The sequence below is a fragment of the Arvicola amphibius genome, chromosome 1 (genome assembly GCF_903992535.2).
Source record: "Arvicola amphibius chromosome 1, mArvAmp1.2, whole genome shotgun sequence".
Lineage (NCBI taxonomy): Eukaryota > Metazoa > Chordata > Mammalia > Rodentia > Cricetidae > Arvicola > Arvicola amphibius.
Window position 1 is genome coordinate 182012460 of NC_052047.1, and position 15038 is coordinate 182027497.

At 52.0% G+C, this 15038-nt stretch overlaps 1 protein-coding gene across 3 annotated transcripts in view; it reads right to left on the reverse strand.

The window, feature by feature from the left end:
- Positions 1–15038, reverse strand: part of Crtac1 (cartilage acidic protein 1) — a 136211-nt gene that overhangs the window by 42542 nt on the left and 78631 nt on the right. For all 3 annotated transcript variants that reach the window (XM_042055788.1, XM_038343832.1, XM_038343825.1), the window contains exons 3-4: positions 10902–11038; positions 5606–5762 (exon numbers count right to left, since the gene is read on the reverse strand). In XM_042055788.1, the coding sequence (XP_041911722.1) occupies positions 5606–5762; positions 10902–11038 (294 nt within the window). The remainder of the gene's footprint in view (positions 1–5605; positions 5763–10901; positions 11039–15038) is intronic.

A 15038-nucleotide genomic window follows, 5' to 3' on the forward strand; every position in this document is an offset into this window, starting at 1 on the left:
GGTGTCATAAATATTAAGTGGGATGAATTTTGGAAGGTATCTTGGAAAATGTCAGGTGCCACATAGTCATTAGCTGGGACTATTTACCACCTGCTGAGTGACTAATATCACTTTATTTTTGCCCAGCACTTCAAGCTTCAAAGGCCCCTTTGTTATGCTGTGGGGCTTTGAATGATTCCGTCTCCCCTTCCTTCCCAAGGACACGTGCCACTCGGAAGAATCTCTCAGCGAGGCTGGGAGTTTCAGGGTTAATGGCCCTCTGAGGTCTCCACTTCCCCTTGCCACATTTCAGGCTTCCCTGTTTGCTTATTGGACCCAATCCGTATGGGGAAGCCTTGGCTATTCTCAATACCTGCTCCTCCAGACCTCTGACCCCTGGCACTTGGACAGGGCAGGCTCCAGTGTGATTCTGTACAGGGGTCCATCTCCCAGCTCTCAGGGGCTGGATGGGGAGGGAAGGGCAGAGGCTGTGGATGGATAGCACACTCCGAACTGCTCCAACTATGGACTGCTGACCCAGGGATGGAGCAGCAGACTGGGATCCAGTTTCTGAGGAAGGGCCTTTGAGTTCTTTCCTGGGCCATTGTCTCTCTCTGGCTCCAGGAACTTTGGAAGGAGACCTCTAGGTACCAGTCCCTGGCATTGCAAAATGCAGGGGTGAGGGCAATGAGAAGACTCTTAAGTTTTTACTTTTCAACAAATGCATCCTCCAAACTGGACCAAAGGATAAACATATTGGAAGCAGTTTTCCATCCCATATCCCACTGCAGTGGAGGCTCAGGGGCTCCTCATTGGAAGGGTATAGATCTGTGACATTCCCCTACTGGAATCTTGCAGTGTTCTCATGGACACCAAGGCCCATAGGCTGCCAAGAACATCCAAGATATCATAAGAGTTGGTATAAGATGCTGGAAAATGTGTGAGGCAGAGGGATGAAAGGTGTGAGCTGGAGAAGAAGGCAACAGGTAGGATGGTAATGGGGTCCCCCTTTGTAAGTGTATTCCAAATGGAGGTGCTGATGCTGTGTCGGTGTGGGGGAGAGCCTGCTGATGCCGGACAAGGCTGGACTGTGAGGCTGTGGGAGCTGGTACTGTCGGACAAGGACACTCACTCAGCTCAGGTCTCTCCAGCCCATGGTTCCTTGAAGGTTTCCAAACGGGCCACCGGAGGCTATAAGAAGAAGGACCTTTCTTCCTGTGTCCACCCAGCATCGAGGGGCCAAGAAGAAGCTGCATGAGGCCAGCATGGGTAAAGGACTGGAAGGAAGAGCCCGTGGCTCTGACCTGTGTGGCTCTGATGTGTGTAGGGGCACACACGTCTCGCGTTAAGTTTCATGACACCTGGAGGTGTGTCTCCTCACCACCACTTTCTCAACTGAGAAATAATGAATCGCATATGTTTATCACATACAACATGTTTTGAAGAATGTATATGCTATGCAGTGACTAGAATGAGCTAATTAACATATGCATCACCTCGCATATTTAGTTTTTAATTCTGTGAACCTTTAGAATCTATTGTCTTGGTGTCATGCAGGAATACAATGTATTGTTATTAACCATGGTCACCATAGTGTACAGTAGAACTCTTGGACTCTTGGACGCACTTGTCCAATGGAATGAAAATGTTGTTTATTTTAGCTAATACCTCTGCAATGTCCCCAATTCCCTCCATTTTCCAGGTGAGGAAACTGAGGCTTACATAGGAGCAACCACAGTTGGCAGGTATTAGGGTCCCAACTCAAACCCTTATGCTATCTCCTCAGCTTGATTCTGATACTTCTCAGCCCCCCCCCCTTTCAACAGAGAGGAGATTGCACTGGCACCTTGGGGGGTGTAGCCAGGTGCAGCTGTCTCTTGAGACAGTTGAGAAAAATGTGTGTAAAAATTAAAGTTTTAGTTTATCACACATCTGTTCACTTCAAAACAAGGACAGACCTCTCTGACCTCCATCAAACGCACCTGACACCCTAGGAATGGCCTTCCTATACCCTGAACGTTGGGAACTCCTCTGGGGACCCCTCCGGAGCTCCTGGACCTGGCCGTCATTCTAGCCTTGCCTGGTCCTAGCTGCTAGATCTGGCTGAGCTACTGCTGGAAGGGCTGCCACCCACCTGGGACCCAGGGAGGCTCCTCAGCCCCCACCCGGAGGCACCAGTCATGCTACTGATGGGAATCTGCCAGAAGGGCTCAGCTGGGCTTTGGGCCTCTCCGTCTCCTCCAATAATGACTTCCTATAAATCAGATCTGCCCTCCGCTTTGTTCCACACTGCTCCCAGCCAACGGCAGAACTCTCCACCCAACATCATAAATCCCCCTTCATTTTCTTTCCAAATTTCCTTTAAGGCTTCTTTAATCACCACCTTGCAGCCTAGGCAGATGCTCCCTCAAAGGGTGAGGTCCTGGAGAAAGGGTAGGGCCTGGGCGAGCCTGTGTTCAGAGGAAAGGGGGTTGGAAAGCTGGATTCGATTCGGGGAGGGGGTGAAGATGCCTACGTGGCTTCCAAACCTGAGGACATAGCCTTCAGGCCTCCATGTCAGGTGGGCTGGCTGTCTCAGCTCCATTCCTGAGTTTAGCTTGAGATGCTCAGGAGATGTCCAGCAGAGGACCCTGGTGCCACTGTCAGAGCCACAGGGCAGGTGTGGGTCTGTGTGACATGTCTGCAGGCATTCCCCACGTTTTTTTTTTTTTTTTTTATTCTCCAAAACACAGTGAAGGTGGAATCTGTGTTGGGAGAGGTCATGGTTTCCTGTGGCTCCCTAGGCAGGCAGGATGGTGCAGGTGGGTGCTGCAAATGGCAACCTGCTCCCTTTAGCCCCTCTGCTAGCTGGCTGGGTCAAGGTGCCTGGAGACATACTACGGGACTTCATGACTTCTCCCTCTCTCCTATGCTAAGCCCTCTGCAGGATGGAAGCCACTTCTCAGGGTCCCCACACACCTCAGCTCCCGGCACTTTCTGGACCCAAGAGGTCTGTGGTGGTTGGAGAGGTTGGGGCTTGGAGTGTTCAGAGAGTCACTAAGGGACTGCAGGCTCTCTACTGCTGTTACTCTGTCCTGGCAGCCCCTGGTTCAGATGCCCTCCAGGGGCCCTCAGTCCCCTGAGAGTAGGCATTTCAGCCGCTAGATGGCACTGTGACCCAGCAGAGTGGCAGTGGGTGCCAGAATGAATGGTGTCTGGAGAGAGCGCCCCTCCCCCTCCTGCACAGCATAACAACCTGTGCATGGTTTGTGTGCCATTGGCCCCCGTCACTACAGCCTGCTGTCCTGAGCACCCCAGGCCAGACAGCTGCTTCAGCCTGACAACCTGGGTACACAGTTCAGGGCCTGTCTGCCAATGCATGCCCAGTGGGTGAGGGGCCTTCCCTTTACCAGCTTGGAGCAGGATGCTCAAGTTGGAGGTCATTAAAAAGGCCAGCTGCTTGTGGCTGGGTTGAGCATCAGGAGACAGGGCTTCAAGTGCTGCTTTTCTATAAATCTCTTAAGTGACCTTGGGTGAGTCCTTTCTGTTCTTTGGACCTAGTTTGATCCCTTGGCAAATGGGAGGACCTCCCAGGCCACATGGTTGCTCCAGAAAATGGGGGTTGTGTGGCTTGGCTGCAGAGGCCCTGGATCCCTGAAGCACATCTGGCCCCTGCTTGCTTCTCTCCAGCCTGCTTAGGCCTTGCTGATTCCTCCTGGCTTCTCAGACCCCTTCCACTGTTCTGGCGAGGAGCACTGGCCACCTGCCCAGAGTCTCAGCCATTGGGCTGGGCTCAGCATAGTAGCCCTTACATTTGGGGTTCATTCTTAAGGCTCCAGGGAGCACTCAGGGGCCATTTTCCAGCCAGATGTCCATGTGTCATTAACCGAGTGACAAGTGGGGGTTGAAGGATAGTGTTGGGGGGCTGAGGAAGGCGGGCAGACAGAACTGTAACTTGGTGGGCCAAATTGGTTCTTGCCAGCCAAATGGCTTTCTGGAAGTCTGTAGAACTGCTCTTATGTGTCCTCTGGGCATGCCAGCTGCCCTGGCCTCCTCCATGCCTCCACAGAAGCTGCTGCCCATGCCTTGGGTTGCCCTATCCTTCCAGCATGGCCGGCACAGTTGGCTGGGGCTCTCGTTGCATCTCTGTTCCTCAGCTGTCTTTGCTTGCCCCCCCCCCCCCTTCCTGGGTTCTGTGCCAGCCCAGCCAGCGTGAACAATGCCCCCTTCATGCTCCAGCCTCCTGAATTCTTCCATTCTGTGTGGAATGCACTCTCCCAGTCCTTGCCATCCTTCCGTCTCATCATTTTCAAGTGTTTCATCCCCCAGCCCACACCCCTCCCTCTCCTGCAAGATCAAGGCACTTAATTGCCAAGCCAGCCCAGTACACAGAACTGGGAGCTTCCTCAGAAAAATTGACTGTACCAATCTAGGCTGAAGCGCCTCATGTTTATTCTCCTTCCCAGGGAAACATGGTTTATTACTGACACTCAGCCTTTCTGAGGCGCATTCATGCCCAGGGCTCTCAGGCACTTTGACGGGGCTTGAGCCACGCAGACTACTTTATTGTCTAGTCATCTGTCCCCACAAACTTTGTCAGATAAATCAGTATTAATCTCTGTCTTTCACGGAGGTGGCAAGTTGGCTGGGTAAGGGCACCATCAACTCCTAGCAGGTCAGGACAACCTTTCCTGGGTGGAGCTTTGAGATCTGCTACCAGCCAAGTGTCTGGAGGAAGGGTGATGCCCACACGATGCCCCATGCCCACTTTCCATCTCCATGCTTCCAGCTCAGCCTGGCTGCAGCTTGGGTAGTGTCTGGAGTATAACTTGGAGCAGATGTATGGGGAAGGCTAGCTAACAGGAGAATTTCTACACCCAACTGCAGGGCGGGTGTGAAGGAGGGTGAGTTGTTATGCACAGCCCTGGCTTCCTGATTTTTTGGCACTGAAAACAGGAACTGGATGGCTCTGCCATCAACAGCCTATTGGCAGATTATCAGAGTTTAGTCAGCAGCCCTGCTGGAATTAGAAAAACAGCCTTCCCTAGAAAGAGCTCCTGTCAGAAGCTCTGACAATAACCCCCATCCAGAAACTGGAGGGGGGAGCACACCTTCCATAAAAAGTGCTGGAGAGGGTTTGGAACAAGAACACAATTCTTTGAACTCAGTTATCCGAGACGGGACCCAGCCGAAGCTTAGGGACTTAGCACTCAATTCCTGGCCGCTTATGTGTAAGTAAATAATTTCATCTGCTGTTGGGCAATAAAGAAAGCTTTAAATCTCGGTTCTTGTGATCTGTCAGTTTTCTCCAACGCAATCTGCTCACTCATAGCCGGGGTTAGAGCAGGGGAGGGGGCAAGAGGTTGCGGGGACAGGATGGCATGGTGTTCTTTTCTTTTCAGGTGTTGGCAAGCCCCTCTGCTTGATGTACGGGGGCCCCCCAGCTCCCCAAGCTCACACTTGTCAGGCATCTCACCTCCCCTTGGAGGAGCAGCATATGTGGTGGGAGGGGATGACGGCTTCACCCCTGCTCAGTGATTATAAACTTTCTTTGTCCTGGTTGCTGATAAATTAGACACAGCTCTGCAGGACCCTGGACCCTCAGCCCCAGCCCCTCCACTCCACAGCATCCATAAAGTCGGCATACCTGTGTACTTGCTGACCCCTGCCTCAGCCGCCACATCCCTGAGTGCCAGGATTCCCTGGGACAGGTCACTGGCCTCAGGGTCCATTTCAATGAGCGCATCGGGTCCCACATCACCATAGGCATAGTTAGCGATATAGATAGAGTATCGTCCGGAGCCCTGAGGAGGAATGGAAGGGAGGAGGGTGAGAAGCCCCATCTTTGCCCTGGCTTCCCCGCCAGCTGTCCCTGCCGTAGGGACCATAGCTTTGTCAGTGGGTTGAAGTCTGTGTGGGCTACAACCCCCAAGAGGTGCTCATGACAAAGGCTGTGTTGTGAATTGGTGCTCACTTCCTGAGCCAGACAACAAAGCAGCCTTGCTTGTTCTATCCTGTTCCAGAAGAACACACCTCTCCCTCTCCCCCACAACCACCTTTTTATAGACAATTTTCTAATGTGCCTCCCTCCAGCTGAGCTCGCTCCAGCTGCCAGCCAGGGTAGCTGCTCAATAAATATTTGCTGATTGATTGATCTACCAGTTCCCATTATTCTCTGTCTCTCTCTCTCCCATTCAAGCCCACTCCAGCCGAGATGACAAGCAAATTCCTGAGCCTGCTCCTCCTCCTCCTTGCAGGAAAGGTGCAGATCCATGAGGTCTTCCATCCTCCTTCCATTCCTGTCTCCCCGTATTTCTAGGAAGAGATAGTTCACTGGTGCGGCCTTTATAATCCTACCCCCTTTCTTTTTCTTTGTATCTCAGAGAAGCCCCAGGCACTGGCGTCTCCTTCAGCGGCCATTCTCTTCAGCGGCCTGCTGATAAAAGATTCCTTTCTGCCCGTTATTAGAATGGCGTTATTTCTCCGGTGGATGTCTCCTCCTTCCCAGGAGATACACACAGTTTCCAAATCCCAGCCTCCATATTATCTTTTCTTCATCACCTCCCTCCGGAAGTTATTCCTCAAGTTCTCACTGTTTACGAAGTGTTCTTTGATAAATTCTGAGCTCCCGGTCCCTGTCCTTAGGTGGCTTAGAGTCTAGTGTGGGCGGCCAGCCAGAGAGAAAAGAGAAGCAGCAGAGCCTGAGGTGACAAGAGGATGCTGTCATTTTATTGACCTCTGCTTGTTTATTCTCCTATCCTGAGGCATAGTGACCAGGACCATTCTGATCACTCACTTCACACCTACTTTTGGACCATTTTCTTTGGTGGTGGGGAAGCTGACCCAGAGACACTCAAGCATGGGTGACTTGGTAGGTGGGGACATGGAAGGAGCTTAGAGTCTCCAGGGGACACAGAGGTGTCAAAAGCACACAGGCGCATGTCAGACGCAGGTATAGGGTTTCCTGGCCGCTCAGAAGAGAAGCTCGCAGTCTGGAAGCGGGAGGTCACTATGCGAACTTTAGAAAAGATTTTCTAAGAGGGGTCCCAGCCAGTGAGGCGGAGGGAAAGACCCTTGTGGGCAGAGACGGGAAAATGGTGCATGCACACAAAGCATGGCTGCTGGTCCGGTGTTGCCAGAGGTAAAACAAAGTAGGAAGTAGTAGGGGATGAAGTTGGAGACTTCACCTTTGGCGTCCCTTCTCTTTGGGTTATCTGCGTCTCTACCTGTTATCTGTCAATCAGTGCTTTATAGGTCCCATCACTCAGAGTGGTCCCTAGGTCAGCACCCCAATACCATTTGGGAGCTAGTGTCAGAACTGTGGAATCTTAGGGTCCACCCACCCCGGACCTGTTTAACAAGAACCCGTAGTTCAGTAAGACCCCCCACAGCACACTTAGGCAAAGCCGAAGTGTGGGGTGCTTTACACCCCACTGGCGTCTCGGTAGCGGAACCTGTGAAGGTTCTCACTCTCATCCATCCCAGGAGCTCCATATGTGTTTTTGTGCAGGGTCTGGACGAAGCGAGAAAGAAAAGGGCCAAACGGAAAAGTGCACCATGGTGAACCATTCCTGACCCCACCAGCTGCTAGCACGCTCATCAATAAATGGGCAATTAAGCCCACATGGGCTCAAATGCACTCTGCCACAAATTAGAAGATTTATAAAATTCAGTTATACCTAGATCCTTACTTCAATTTACCTGGGTGATAAGACAGATAAACATAGACAGGCATGTTATAGGTGTAGATGATTGTGGAAATTTACATGTGAGTCTGATCACAGTAATTCTAAGAGGGGAGATGACACCAGGCATGGGAGGTGTTTCTGGATGCTGGGTCTACACCAGGGCACAGGAGGTGTCTCTAGATGCTGGGTCTATACTAGGGCACAGGAGGTGTTTCTGGATGCTGGATCTAGTGCAGGGCACAGGAGAGGGGGTGTTTCTGGTTGTTGGGTCTACACTAGAACACATGGATGCTGGATCCAGCGCTAACATCAGAATCACCTGGAAAGCTTGTTGCCACAGACTCCGGGCCCCATTCCCGGAGATTCTGACCAAGATGTATGGAATGAACCTGGAGGATGTGCACGTCTAACAGACTTCCGGGTGATGCAGAGGCTGTTGCTCAGTGGTCCAGTGGTTGCCCAGCATGAATAAGGCCCTCGGTTCAAAGCCCAGAACAGCCAGAAAAAAGGCGAGAGAAACAGATTCCCAGGCTATGTTGCTGCTGCTGACTAGTGACTCCCGACTGTAAAACACACCAGTCAGAGGCTATTAGCCAAGTCTGGTCTAGCCTCAGGCCCTGGATGACTCTTCAGTCTTGGGCACACCCATCAAGGGCTGTAGGCTGCCTCTTGCGTGTGCTAAATGGGGATCAGACTCCCCCTGCTTCCTGGCAGGGTGGTTGAGAAGATGAAATGAGACCACGTCTTTGAGAAGATAAAAATGCTATGTAAACATGAGGCATAACCGTTATTGACCAGGGGATGCTTCTTGTAAGAGGTCAGCATTGAGCTCCATCCAGGAAGGTGAATGTCTGCGGTGAGGCAGCTGGGGCTAAAGGGCAGGATGGTGCTCCAGGTTTGGAACTGGCATGAGTAAGGAAGGGGTATGTGGCTGGGCCGGTGACATACTCACCTCAGCACACATCACAACCTCCCGTAGGTCCCCCTGAACTGAACCGTGTCTCTTCTGACTGAGGTGGTCTGGAGGCTAGAACAGGCAGGGTCTGTTTCTGCCAGCGCACGCAGAGTCCAGAGGAGGAAGTCGTGTGTCCTGTTCTATCACTGCCCACCATAGTCTCCTGAGACAGGAGCTAGGCTGGTGGCCGGCAAGTCCCGCAGATCCTCCTGTCTCTAACCCCACAGCGCCAGGATTACAAGTGCTTGCAGAACCATGCCTGGGTTTCTTCATGACTTCTGGGGATTTGAACTCAGGTCCTAATGCTTGGGCAGCAAGCACTCTTACCTGCCAAGTTATCTCTGAACCTTCCTTCCTAACAGTGGGTATGCCAACAATAGTCTGGGGACCACACTTTCAGAACCACTGACCCGCCAGGGCAAACACCCCCCAGGTGCGGACTGTGGGGCCAAGCGGAGCTTCCAAAAGCCCATGGTTACTGTCTATTATCACTGTACCCAGAGCCAGGGTAGCGGAGGGATGAAGAGGTGTGTGCTGTTTCCAGGCAGGCAGAGTTCAATTCCCAGTTGTTCTTGCCATTTATTGTGTGACCAAGGTCAAGTTATTTAATTACTTCAAGCCTTCATTTCCATATCTGGAGAAGGTGATAATGGTAGCTTATTGTAAAGATTCTGGACGAGGAGTCCGGTGCACGGGACTCCAGGCGTGGTTAGTTGCCCGAGCGTTAGCTGCTTTTGTCCTTTGTCCTTTGCCATTGCTCTTGTGTTTTCTCTGCCACGTGCATTCCTGTCTTCTGGTTTCCATTCTGGCCTTGACCTCTCTCAGCTCGCTCCACACAAGGTGGTGGCTGGACTCAGAAAACACCGTTCCCCCGGTGGTGACCCACCGAAAGACGTTTTGTCCAGTTCTCCCAGGCCTGGGAGGATGGAGTGAGGCCGGGTGGGGAGCAGGCAGCTTCTGAACATCACCCACTGTGCTGAGGTGCTGGCCCCTTTCCCTTCGCCTCCCACACAGCACTTGGTCCTGTGGTTAAAGCCATTGTGTGGATGACCTTGCTGGGACATAACAGCTCTGTGATTGACCTCCAGCTCCTCCCTCCAGTTCTGGGGGAACTTCCTACTTAGGCCAGTGTGGGAGGCTTAGTCCTGACCAGGGAGGTGGGAAGCAGGAGGCGGGTAGACAAGATCCCCAGCTGTGACCAGACCTGACACTCAGGGTCCTGTATGCTCTCGGGGCTGTTCAGACTCACCTCATTGTCTCCTCCCACTAGGCAGGAGTCCAGGTGGCAGGGATTCAGGTCAGGGCTAAATGTGGCTTCACAGCCCAGCTTGTTAAGAAATAAATATTTATACCTGGCACCTGCCTTCTCCCCAGGCCTGGAGGCCCCTGCTGCGAACATTCACACTGAATCCCCAAAGCCTCTGTGCCATCTCAATCTGAAGTTGGAACCCACCCCTTCAGCCCCAGAACTGGGGCCAAAGATGCTCTGTGGAACAGAGCAGCAGCTGGGACGCTGGTGATGGTTGTTCTAGAGCCAAGAAGGTAGGTGGCAGGGGAGCAGGTGACAGGAGGGACAAATCCCCTCCTCAGACGCCTCTGTCTCACAGGGACTCATAGCTCTGGCTCAGGTCACAGCCGGCCGCTCCTCTCCCAACTTCTATTCAGCCAAGCCTCCCCATGTTTGGGACTGGACACCTCTGGGTAGGATGTACGAGGAAGGTGTTGGTGGAACCACTGGTTGAACTACAGTTCTAGAACATTCAGTTAACCCTGCCTTGACCACTTCTGCACTCGCCTGTTGTACCTTCAACATCCCATAAATATGTCCAGGAGGTCACGTGACTCAGGGCCTGCCTCACCGAGGCATTGCATGTTAGTTGAATGAATGAGTGAGCACCCCATTTAGTACTGGACCTTGTTCTATGTCCTGGACATGTCACTAATCTATTCTGGGTCCCCAGCTAAGCCGTTGCTCCAAGCTGAGCCTCAGCCTTCCCCTGAGAATCCGATATTCATGCTACTGCTGCCCCGTGTTGTTTACACACAGGTCACTGGGAGGGTTGCACAAGAGAAGGATGTGAAAGGTATTTTTCACTCACCCCACAAGCCTGGGCTCCTAGTAATTTGCTTCCACTGTGTGGGACATTGGGAGCTACTAAGGTGGTACAGCCCTGGGCTCTGTCCTCAAGGTGGCCGTCACTATTCTGGGGCAGGGGCGTCTACCTGATGAGTCCTCTCCTGGCTCTCACATCCAGGGTTCCTCTGCTTCCTCCCAGGCCCTCATGTGCCCCTGCACTCACCGTCCTGTCCACACAGGCCACGGAGCGTCCGGCAAAGAGGCTGGCCACCCCACGGGCCACATTGACGTCGTCACTTAGGACGTCCTCCCACCGGTTATTACGGAACTTGAACAACTTGTCTGTGTATGTGGCCACACCTGGAGAGAGGAAGAGAGAGTGGTGGGTGGACAGTGGGCAGGGACCAGGAGTCTCTGGTTCCGTCTCCTGGCATTACCATAAGGTGGCTGGGGCCAGAGGTCAGGTGGTTAGATGCACGGAGGCCCTCTGCTGGCAAGGTTCCTTTCTGCTTCCAGTTGTGAACTTGACTCTGGCTGGCCCCAGAAGAGAGCCTCAGGCTGGGGGAAGACAGTGTGGAGCGGTGATTATAAGCCTGAGGCTTAGAGTCAGTGAGCAAAAGTTCCAATCTCAGACCTAGATTCTAGACTTTGGGCAGGTTCTCAGCATCTCTAAACCTCACTTTTCTTATCTGTAAAATGGGGATTACAGTAACCACATTCAGGCTCCCTATGAGGAACAACAGAGATGCTGTACATTAAAAGCTTGGCACAGTGTCCCCTAAAGGTAGCTACTGTTAGGCAGAAATTATTTCCGTTTTAGAGATGAGCTACTTGCCGAGATCCACACTTCACAGGCTTGGTGGTCAGTGATTCTGGGAGTGAGGACGTGAAAGCAAGTGTGTTGGCGTGAGCGTGTGAATTCACTGCAAGCATGAGAATGGGCAAGTGTGCAAGACTGGGGTGTACAAGTGAGAGTGAAAGTGGGCGAATGAGTGAAAGCGGGTGTTCAGGGTGAGCGTGAGAGCGTGTGCAGCTGAGTGTGTGAGGATGCACAGGAGCAAGTGTGCCCCGGTGGGAGACTGAGAATGGATGGCGTGAGTCCACAGACTAGTGTATGAGGGGGTGGGGGGGGGAGTGTAGGTGCATGTGTGAACACGTGCAGGTGGAACACTGTGTACACAGCCCAACAGGTGGCTCCCAGAACACCCACGTGAGGGACCAGGGATGTTCACTAATAGATGTGCAGTGTTTTCAGGTGGGGGCTTCTGAAGAGCCACGGACGCAGGCCTGCACAAAGCTGTTGTGTCTTGGGAGGGACGCTGGTGTGTGTTGTGTATGTGTGTTGTGTGTGTATGTATGTGTGTTGTGTTTGTATGTGTGTGTATGTTCTGTGTGTGTTGTGTTGTGTATGTGTGTGTTGTGTATGTGTGTGTTGTGTATGTGTGTGTTGTGTGTGCATGTTGTGTATGTGTGTGTGGTGTGTGTATGCTCTCTGTGTGTATGTGTGTGTTTATTGTGTATGTGTGTGTGCACGTGTGTTATGTGTGTATATTCTGTGTATGTGTGTGCTGTATGTATGTTCTGTGTGTGTTGTGTGTGTATGTTGTGTATGTGTGTATGTGTGTGTTTTGTGCATGTTCTCTGTGTGTGTTGTGTGTATGTTGTGTTTGTGTGTGTTACATATGTGTGTGTATGTATGTACATGTGTGAGCATGCATGCATGCGTGTGAAGTCTAAGGTTCCTTTCCGGGCCTCACTTTCCTCATCTGAGAACGACAGGTGACAGCTGTCGTCACTCACAGCGTCACTGTGGCACTAGTGAGAAGACACACGTGCGGTCAGGTCACAGATCAGACAGGATGAGAGAGCACAGTGACAGCTTCACACCCCTGCAGGGACAGAGCCCTCACTGAACTCCCGGGGGAGCCCAGTGTGTTTAGAAACCTCGATTCTGACTTCATCTTCTAAGAAGGAAACATGGTACGAACACTGTTGATTACATAACACCCCCAGCAGGGACTGGGGGAGGCACCCCATAATTAAACACATTAATATTTCTGCAGTGAAACATGAATATTCACATTAAGGGGGATAAATAAGGCTTATAAATAGCTCACATCAGCTCAGGACAGGTTTTGTTATCTAGTGAATTTTCCACAAACTTAAAAAGAGGTGCTGGAGGCTTCCAGAGTGTTCTGGATTTCAGATCGAGGGAAAATGACTTAGACTGTGGCTGCCATCACTGTGGCTATGTGAGGCAGCAGGAAGCTTGCCATTGTTTCTAGATGCTCAGGGTCTCTAAAGGTGGCCCCTGCAGGTCTCCGGCCTTCCTTAGCAGAGAGCAGCCCTTGTCCATCTCATTCCCACTGGGCCCACTTAACTTCCCTACCCACTTCCTGAAATGATACCACACATGTTCCACCAAAGCTTGGGCAGGGCAAGCCTGGTTTGCAGGGCAGCCTGGAGCAAGAATTCCATGAGCCTCCATGTTTGGGAAAGATTGTATACTTGCCCAACCTTGGAAGCCTATTAGCAGATATCAACTAATTAAAACTTCAAAATGATTGCAAAAAATTGTCTGCTTAATTTTATTGAGCCTAGTGTCTCCCAGATGTCCTTGGCCTTGGAACCCTTCTTTGGAGACTGCCCAGGAGCTAAACTGGCTCTGGCTTCACAGGTCACCATCTAGGGTGCTCAAGTCTGAGCAGGCTTTAGGCTTGTAGTCAGGAGTTTGGATATCTTGTATTGTTGGTCTGTCCCTCTCACTGGTCCCGCGTGGCTTCTGGGCTCACCAGAGAGGCCCAGAAGAATAAACTAATTAAGGTAAAATGTGCAACAGCGATGTGGAGCCTTGTAGATCATAAAGGGGAACGGCAAAATCAATGGCAGCCCCTCTGCAGGCAGAGGCCTGGAGGCCTGGGCGACAGGAGGGTTGGGAGCCCCGTGATTTAGGAAGAGCAAACGCGCTGGCAGCTGCAACCTGGGTAATTAGGTGTGTCAGGAAGACAGATAAACAGCAAGCTGTGTGGGTCGATGGCACAGGCAATAAACACCCAGCACTGGCCCCTGGCCCAGGTCGGTGCTGAAGTGGGCCTTACCTCCTGGCTCCTTGTAGCTGCACTTTGCCCCAGGGCCCCACACCAAAGCGGGCTAGTACTCAGAAAGAGGAGGGCTTGTCAGATGTGTGGGAAGACAAAAGATGTTCTCCTGAGTCCCTAGAGGAGAACAGAAAGGGTGGGGCCCTGGAGAAGGACATCCAGGGGCAGGGAGAGGTCTCTGGAGGTCACCGTCATAGAGGTAAGTCTGGGAACTCTTAGGCAGAAAGGTCACCACCAAACAACTGGTGGCCTTGTGACAGCCAGCAGCATCTTGGCGAGCCGTGCACTTGTCCTTCTCTTAGCTATGAAATGGGAGAATGGGAATGGCTACCTCTCCATCGGGCTCTTCTGAGCATATGTCTGCCAAGTGCTTCCAATAATACCAGATACAGATAAGTTCCATACACAGTAAGATCATCTCTGTCCAGTGCTTCCCTGTCCTCCTGGGAATTATAGCATATGACCAGGTCAGTCCTCAACAAACCACATCCCAGGAGTCAACCGTGACAGTAGATTTCAAATGCCTCTCAAGACTCAGTCAATGGAGAGCCAGCAGAGCAGCGATGGCCCCAGGGGAGAGAGAACTAGTTCAGACATAGGATGCGTTTAAAAAGAATGAACTCAGGCTCACAGGGTCCCTGGTAGAATTCCTGACCTCTTCTTCCTCCCTCTACCCCAGAATGAAGAGGAAAACTCTGCAGGGCTCCTCTGCCAGCATCCTTTGCCTCCTCCAGCATCTCCCCAAGAAGATTCAGGACACACAGACAAATTGGGGCTCGGGAATCAGCTCCTTTGCCTGAAGTTGCACAGCTGCTGCCAGATGGCAATGCCCAGCTCCAAACCGGTACAAAGTGGCACAGCCCTCTCACCCAGTGTTACAAGGCTAGCGGAAGAGGCTCCAGGTCCTTAGCTAAGACCATGGTGTTGAACTCCGGAATCCAAGATCCGTGTGCGTTTGTGTGTGTGTGGTGCACGTGTGGGTCAGAGGACAACCGGGTGTCAGTCCTCAGGGGCTGTTCACCTTGTGTTCCTTTTCCTCTTGAGATAGGGTTTCTTTCTGGCTTGGAGCATGCCTAGTGAGCTAGGCTGTCTGTCCAGCGAGCCAGCCCCAGGGATCTGCTTGTCTCTGCTTTCCTGGTGTTGGGATTAGAAGTGTGCTACGGAGCCTGACGTATTTATGTGGTTTCTGGGGATTGAACTCAGAAGCACTCTACTGATTCATCTCCCCAGTCCCCAATTTTTGTTTTTGAAAACACTGTCTC